The following is an 8,305-nucleotide window of genomic DNA, read 5'->3' as shown; positions in this document are numbered from 1 at the left end:
GATAGAATGAATCAAAAAGATGCATATGAAAGCTGAATGTTTGGGGAATCCAGCAAGTTTTATTGTGGTTTTATCCTTATAGTTGTAATACGCGTTCAAAAATGAATGAATTCTTTATGTTCCATTTGGTTATATAATGACTGTATTTTAGGAATGTTATCCAGCGCTATGATCTGGGGATTCCTCTCTGACACCTACGGAAGAAAACGTCTTCTGGTCATAGGTTATTTGCTGGATGCGTTCTTCGCCCTTATAGCCGGATTGACGCAAACCTTCCCGATGCTCCTCTTCGCCAAATTCATGGGAGGCTTCATGTACGTATTTACAAGAAAACCGAGTAACAAATCATCAATGAAAATATGAATTTTCTTCCATCAGAATCAACGGTCCTTTCGCCGTCCTAACAACCATCCTCTCCGAATTCCACTGCGCCAGATACAGGGCGCGAGTCGTCCTCTTCATGGGCATCATCTTCAGCACGGCCAACGTCCTGTTGCCTCTCATCTCTTGGGCTCTGCTTCCAAATCCGATAGAATTGAAGTTCTTCGATGGAGCTTTCGGTAAATGCAATATTCACACAAAGCAAAAAAAAACAACTAATTTGTAAACTGTATTAAGTGATGCACACGTGGAATTTCTACCTGCTGCTCGGCGGATTACCTAGTTTGATTAGTGGAATTTGTCACATGTTCCTGCCGGAAAGTCCTAAATTCCTGATGACCGCCGGAAGGAACGAAGAAGCCATGGCCGTTTTCCAGAAGGTCTACAGCATGAACACGGGAAATCCACCGGAGACTTATCCGGTAACTTTACAATACGTTTGAAACATCTTTTCAGTTTTATGATTTATTTAGGTGAAAGCTTTGATCGAGGAAACTGCGAACGGCGTGGAAACGAATCGATTGCAAGCGTTCAAGAACGGTTTCACGCATATGAAGCCGTTGTTCTTGAAGCCGCATCTTCCGCGGATCATTTTAGTGTGCGCGATCCAATTCGGAACGATGCTGGGGTGAGAACAGCTCTGATAAACTAACAACAATCGATGCAAATTTTTGTATTATTTTATTAACAGCTTGAACACTCTTCGTCTTTGGCTTCCGCAACTATTCACAGCTATGGCCGATTACGAAACTCTTCATCCGTCCCAAGAAGCGAGCATTTGCGAAATGCTGGACATGGTTAAACCCAATGTAACTGAAACGGGAATGGGCGAATGCTTTGTTGTGAGTTTGTAAAATTTATGAAATTTATTGAAAATTATTGTTTATTTTTTTTTTGGTAGAACTATAATATGGATTCGGTTTATATTAACGCGATTATAGTTGCAAGCGTATCAATCTTGGGGTATTCCTTCGTCGGTAATCTTCTTACGGTTTTGGGAAAGAAGCGAGTTTTAAGTGAGTTTTTCAATCTAACTAAAACCATGAATTTAACTTTATTGTCTTTTTAGTTATGCTTGGCTTCATTTGCGGTGTACTTGGAATTTCCATCTACTTCGCGCAAAACTCGCCGGCGATGATCTCCATGTCTAGCATAATGATAGCCTTGGCCGGAATCAACACCAACGTTATTCTCACTGTTATAGTGGACTTATTCCCGACCAGTCTCAGGTACTTTTACCAATTTGTGTATCTCTTTAACTTAATAATGTGTTTTCTTGTGTTAATTTTCTTGTTAGGACGATGGCCGTGGCTCTGAGCATGATGACCGGAAGATTGGGAGCGATGGTCGGAAACGCGATCTTTCCACATCTGATTTCCGTCGGTTGTTTACCGCCTTTCCTCTTCATCGGCCTCGGCACTTTGTCTTCGGCCGTTTTGGGTTTCCTTCTACCGAAAACGGACATGAAACCTTTAGAATAAGAGATTAATAATTTATTGACTAAAACTCTGTGACACGTAGATTTTAAAAACACAAAATAAATGAGAGAAAAAAAATAAGAGAAATTTGTTTGTTCGTTAATATGTAGATTGTTTTTTTAAATATTTCTATCAACACTAATAGTATTAACACTAATAGCTTATGTGATAAAGATTTGCGTCAAGAACAACAAAAAAATTGTATATATATAGATAATGTAACACTTTTTTTTTTTGATAATTTCAAGGTAAATATTTATGAACTTTTCGAATCTTTTCAGTACTTTTTCTTTGTTGTTGCATTCAATATTAAAACGCAAATAATTAATATGTTAGGGTATGGAAGGTTTAAAAACACTGGTTTAAATGTTTAAGTTCATTTAAACTTAGTTTTTAAAAAACAATCGATTCCAATGAGATAAAAGCATAAGTGTGCTTAAGTGTAAAACTTTAGAATAAGAGATTAATTTATTGACTAAAACTCTGTGACACGTTGATTTTAAAACCAAAATAAATGAGAAAAAAAAAATAGAAATTTGTTTGTTTGTTTGTTAATATGTAGATTGTTTTTAAATGTTTCTATCAACACTAATATTATGAGCTCATGTACAAAACAGTATTCATATGTGATAAAGATTTGCGTCAAGAACAACAAAAAATCGTGTATGTAGATAATATAACACTTTTTTTTTTTTGATAATTTCAAGGTAAATATTTACGAACGTTTCGAATCTTTTACTTTCTTTTTTTTTTGTTGCAGTCAATATTAAAATAGAAATAATTAATATATTTTGTGCCTTAGGTCATGGAAGGTTGAGAAACTCTGGTTTAAATGAAGAATATATTCAAGTTTAAGTTAATTTAAACTTAACTTTTAAAAGACAATTTATTAATGAAATAAAAGCATAAGTGTGCTTAAGTGTAAAACGGGAGATTAACTATTGGCTCAAGCGTGTTTTAAGATATGGAAGGTTGAAAAACACTGGTTTAAATGAAGAATATATTGAAGTTTGAGTTCATTTAAACTTAACTTTTAAAATACAATTGATTCCAATGAAATACAAGCTTAAGTGTGCTTAAGTGTAAAACGGAAGTTTAACTATTGGATTAAGTGTGCATTGAAACGTGGAATGTTGAAAAACACTGCTTTAAATGATTAATATATGTTTATAAATCCATTTAAACTTAACTTTTCGTTTAAAAGATACTTAATTCAATTATTTTGCAATAAAATATAAGCATAAGTGTGCTTAAGTCCAAAACGGAAGTTTAACTATTGGTTCAAGCGTGTCTTGAGATATGGAAGGTTGAAAAACACTGGTTTAAATGAAGAATAATATTAAAGTTTAAGTTCATTCAAACTTAGTTTTTAAAAGACATTTGGTTTTGCCTTAGGTCATGGAAGGTTGAAAAACTCTGCTTTAAATGAAGAATATATTCAATTTTAAGTTCATCTAAACTTATCTTTTAAAAGATAAATCATTTACTTATTTTCCAATGATATAAGAGCATAAGTGTGCTTAAGTGTAAAACTGAAGTTTAGCTATCGGTTCAAGTGTGCCTTGAGATATGGAAGGTTGAAAAACACTGGTTTAAATGAAGAATAATATTCAAGTTTGAGTTCATTTAAACTTGGCTTTTAAATGACAATTGACTCCAATAAAATACAAGCTTAAGTGTGCTTAAGTGTAGAACAGAAGTTTAACTATTGGATTAAGTGTGCATTGAAACGTGGAATGTTGAAAAACACTGCTTTAAATGATTAATATATGTTTATAAATTCATTTAAACTTAGCTTTTCGTTTAAAAGATACTTAATTCAATTATTTTGCAATAAAATATAAGCATAAGTGTGCTTAAGTCTAAAACGGAAGTTTAACTATTGCTTCAAGCGTGTCTTGAGATATGGAAGGTTGAAAAACACTGGTTTAAATGAAGAATAATATTCAAGTTTAAGTTCATTTAAAGTTGGCTTTTAAAAGACAAATGATTCCAATGAGATAAAATCATAAGTGTGCTTAAGTCTAAAACAGAAGTTTAACTATTGATTCAAGCGTGCCTTGAGCTGTGGAAGGTTGAAAAACTTTGCTTTAAATGAAGAATATATTGAAGTTTAAGTTCATTCAAACTTAGTTTTTCAAAGATAATAGGTTAATGAAATAAAAGAATAAGTGTGCTTAAGTGTAGAGCAGAAGTTTAACTATTGGTTCAAGTGTGCCTTAGGTCATGGAAGGTTGAAAAACTCTGCTTCAAATGAAGAATATATTCAATTTTAAGTTCATCTAAACTTATCTCTTAAAAGATAATTCATTTACTTATTTTCCAATGATGCAAGAGCATAAGTGTGCTTAAGTGTAAAACTGAAGTTTAGCTATTGGTTCAAGTGTGCCTTAGGTCATGGAAGGTTGAAAAACTCTCCTTTAAATGAAGAATATATTCAATTTTAAGTTCATCTAAACTTATCTTTTGAAAGATAATTCATTTACTTATTTTCCAATGTTACAAGAGCATAAGTATGCTTAAGTGTAAAACTGAAGTTTAGCTATTGGTTCAAGTGTGCCTTAGGTCATGGAAGGTTGAAAAACTCTGCTTCAAATGAAGAATAATATTCAAGTTTAAGTTCATCTAAACTTATCTTTTAAAAGATAATTCATTTACTTATTTTCCAATGATATACGAGCATAAGTGTGCTTAAGTGTAAAACTGAAGTTTAGCTATTGGTTCAAGTGTGCCTTGAAATATGGGAGGTTGAGAAACTCTGCTTTAAATGAAGAATAATATTAAAGTTTAAGTTCATTCAAACTTAGTTTTTAAAAGACATTTGGTTTTGCCTTAGGTCATGGAAGGTTGAAAAACTCTGCTTTAAATGAAGAATATATTCAAGTTTAAGTTAATTTAAACTTAACTTTTAAAAGACAATTAATTAATGAAATAAAAGGATAAGTGTGCTTAAGTGTAAAACGGGAGATTAACTATTGGCTCAAGCGTGTTTTAAGATATAGAAGGTTGAAAAACACTGGTTTAAATGAAGAATATATTGAAGTTTGAGTTCATTTAAACTTAACTATTAAAAGACAATTGATTCCAATGAAATACAAGCTTAAGTGTGCTTAAGTGTAAAACGGAAGTTTAACTACTGGATTAAGTGTGCATTGAAACGTGGAATGTTGAAAAACACTGCTTTAAATGATTAATATATATTTATAAATTCATTTAAACTTAGCTTTTCGTTTAAAAGATACTTAATTCAATTATTTTGCAATAAAATATAAGCATAAGTGTGCTTAAGTCCAAAACGGAAGTTTAACTATTGGTTCAAGCGTGTCTTGAGATATGGAAGGTTGAAAAACACTGGTTTAAATGAAGAATAATATTAAAGTTTAAGTTTATTCAAACTTAGTTTTTAAAAGACATTTGGTTAATGAAATAGAAGCATAAGTGTGCTTAACTGTAAAACGGGAGATAAACTATCGGTTCAAGCATGCCTTGAGATATGGGAGGTTGAAAAACTCTGCTTGAAATGAAGAATATATTCAATTTTAAGTTCATCTAAACTTATCTCTTAAAAGATAATTCATTTACTTATTTTCCAATGATGCAAGAGCATAAGTGTGCTTAAGTGTAAAGCAGAAGTTTAGCTATTGGTTCAAGCGTGCCTTGAGATATGGGAGGTTGAGAAACTCTGCTTTAAATGAAGAATATACTGAAGTTTAAGTTCATTCAAACTTGGCTTTTAAAAAACAAATGATTCCAATGAGATAAAAGCATAAATGTGCTTAAGTGTAGAACAGAAGTTTAACTATTGGATTAAGTGTGCATTGAAACGTGGAATGTTGAAAAACACTGCTTTAAATGATTAATATATGTTTATAAATTAATTTAAACTTAGCTTTTTGTTTAAAAGACACTTAATTCAATTATTTTGCAATATAAGTGTGCTTAAGTCTAAAACGGAAGTTTAACTATTGGTTCAAGTGTGCCTTAGGTCATGGAAGGTTGAAAAACTCTGCTTTAAATGAAGAATAATATTAAAGTTTAAGTTCATTCAAACTTAGTTTTTAAAAGATAATTGGTTAATGAAATAAAAGCATAAGTGTGCTTAAGTGTAGAGCAGAAGTTTAACTATTGGTTCAAGTGTGCCTTGAGATATGGGAGGTTGAGAAACTCTGCTTTAAATGAAGAATATATTCAATTTTAAGTTCATTTAAATTTGGCTTTTAAAAGACAAATGATTCCAATGAGATAAAAGCATAAGTGTGCTTAAGTCTAAAACAGAAGATTAACTATCGGTTCAAGTGTGCCTTGAGCTGTGGAAGGTGGAAAAACTCTGCTTTAAATGAAGAATAATATTAAAGTTTAAGTTCATTCAAACTTAGTTTTTAAAAGATAATTGGTTAATGAAATAAAAGCATAAGTGTGCTTAAGTGTGAAACTGAAATTTAGCTATTGGTTCAAGTGTGCTTTGAGATATGTGTGGTTGAAAAACACTGCTTTAAAAGATGAATATATTCTAGAAGTCTTCATCCACGAACGATCTTCGAATCTATATAGTATTGTTGTTGATTGAAGGTATGATGAAGTCACGATGATGAAAGTATGAAGAGGTGATTGAAACGAGATGAGTTCACTCAAAAAAAAAAAACCGTGACATTAGAAATGTCAAAGTCAGCAGGTTCGTAAATGGCCGATTTCGAGGAGGCCATCGAGGCCACGAAATTCGGCACCTTCAACATCCTCATCATCCTTCTCGGTCTTCCGTCCGGCTGGGTGACGATCTTCGAGACGACGGACATCTCCTTCGTGAATCCGGTGGCGCACTGCGACCTGAACTACGGCATCGACGAGGGCGGTTTCATCTTCTCCGTGACGTATCTGGGTGAGAATCTGGGTAAATTGTATGTAAATAACTATGATTCGTTCAATGTTGAAGGTATGCTGACCGGTAGTCCCGTGTGGGGTTTCTTCTCGGACACTTTCGGGCGAAGAAAGGTGATCATATTCTGTTACACAATGCACGCTTTCGTTGTCAGCATCACGGGACAATCGCAGACTTATATAATGCTTCTGGTGTTGAAATTCATCGGCGGTTTCATGTACGTATTTTCGTTTGGGAAGATTTTCAAAAGACAATTCACGTGATTAATGTTTTTAGTGTTAATGGACCGTTTTCCATTTTAACGACGATCTTCTCAGAGTTCCACAGCGCCAAGTACAGGGCCCGAGTGATGCTGATGATCGGTGTGATCGCCGCTTCAGCAAACATCATTTTACCCGTAGTCGCTTGGGGTATCCTCCTCTTGCAAGTCAACATCAACATAGGAGATTACCGTAAATACTAATCACGTAATCTGAACGCGTGTTTTAATCTCAAATTTGCAGACTTTCATTCGTGGAATATCCTGTTGCATCTGTGCGCCATCCCGAGCATCGCCTGCGCCATCGCCTACATCTTCGTCCCGGAAAGTCCCAAATATTTGATGGCCTCTGGAAGAAACGATGAGGCTCTTTTGGTCTTCAAGAAGATGTACAGGTTGAACACGGGCAAACCGGAGAACACTTATCCGGTGCAATTTTACCATACATTTCGCGACAATCTTTCATTACTAATTGGTAAATCGTAGGTCAGAGATTTGGTCGAAGAAGTGCTCATCGGAATGGACGACGAAGACGATGCCAACACGCAGGACATGTCCAAAGCGAAGATGGCGTATCGAAAGATGGCCAAAGGCTTCAAGCAATCTTCGAAACTGTTCTTTCCGCCGCATCTCAAGTGCTTCCTGATTATTTGCGTCATGCAGCTCGGCGTGATGATGGGGTTCGTCATACGCTTCAAATCCGCGTCCAAGCGATTGCATCTTCTGCTCGCAGATTGAACACCTTCCGGCTTTGGATTCCCGAGATCTTCACCGGCATCGCGCTGTATCGCAAGAACAACAACGGTTCCTCTTCGAGAATCTGCGACATGCTTCCACCGAAGAATTTCACCAAAGGCGACGACTTCTGCAAAGCGGCAAGTACACACACACACACTCATACTTATTATGAATTAGTCGACGAAAGCAATAGTTAATAATCACGTCACGATTTGCATGAAAATCATAATAATCAATTTTAATTTAATTAGTTAAAAAAAAAGCAATAGTTTTCTTGTATAACGCGGTAGAATAATAATATGATTTGTTAAATACTTGTAGCAGCAGCAGCAGAAGTTACGTTTCTTCAAAAGAACAATGGACGTAATTGTCTATAATTTAGTTTTGGAGCGGATAGGAAATTCCCAAAGATTTTCGATGTGCTCATTTTCTTTCACGTTCAAAGATTTCATTCCAAACTTTCTGGCTACATTAAGACTTCTAATTTCAATTCATCAACTTTGAACGCGTATTACAGCAATATGGATAATAGCACAGGAATGTATCTATACTTGCTGGATTCCCCAAACATTC

The 8,305-nt window shown here is 34.3% G+C and overlaps 2 protein-coding genes across 2 annotated transcripts; both read left to right on the top strand.

Annotated features, from left to right (window-relative positions):
* The first annotated feature begins 161 nt into the window (after positions 1–161).
* On the top strand, positions 162–1,931 carry LOC108560644 (synaptic vesicle glycoprotein 2B-like). The gene is made up of 8 exons (XM_017918286.1): positions 162–314; positions 379–560; positions 619–803; positions 855–1,009; positions 1,073–1,223; positions 1,283–1,397; positions 1,451–1,610; positions 1,679–1,931. The coding sequence occupies exons 1-8, from the start codon at positions 169–171 to the stop codon at positions 1,860–1,862; spliced, it is 1,278 nt and encodes a 425-aa protein (XP_017773775.1). The 5' UTR covers positions 162–168; the 3' UTR covers positions 1,863–1,931.
* A 4,608-nt stretch (positions 1,932–6,539) lies between these two features.
* LOC108560643 (synaptic vesicle glycoprotein 2B-like) lies at positions 6,540–8,235 on the top strand (the record flags this gene model as incomplete). The annotated part of the gene is made up of 7 exons (XM_017918284.1): positions 6,540–6,747; positions 6,790–6,952; positions 7,012–7,187; positions 7,239–7,423; positions 7,481–7,674; positions 7,728–7,764; positions 8,227–8,235. Coding segments are annotated over exons 1-7 (972 nt in total), but the record flags the coding sequence as incomplete, so codon positions are not given.
* Between the last annotated feature and the right edge of the window lie 70 nt (positions 8,236–8,305).

Source organism: Nicrophorus vespilloides, unplaced genomic scaffold (genome assembly GCF_001412225.1).
Source record: "Nicrophorus vespilloides isolate i.1.1-1 unplaced genomic scaffold, Nicve_v1.0, whole genome shotgun sequence".
NCBI classification, from domain to species: Eukaryota; Metazoa; Arthropoda; class Insecta; order Coleoptera; family Silphidae; genus Nicrophorus; species Nicrophorus vespilloides.
Note: the sequence above shows the minus strand (reverse complement) of the source record. Positions and strands in the feature narration are given on the sequence as shown.

Excerpts from the sequence above, each read along its gene's own strand:
- LOC108560644 (XM_017918286.1), top strand. The coding sequence starts at position 169 with ATGATCTGGGGATTCCTCTCTGACACCTACGGAAGAAAACGTCTTCTG. Across the intron at positions 1,224-1,282 it reads GAATGGGCGAATGCTTTGTT|AACTATAATATGGATTCGGT; the intron begins GTGAGTTTGTAA and ends TTTTTTTGGTAG. Across the intron at positions 1,398-1,450 it reads GGGAAAGAAGCGAGTTTTAA|TTATGCTTGGCTTCATTTGC; the intron begins GTGAGTTTTTCA and ends TTGTCTTTTTAG.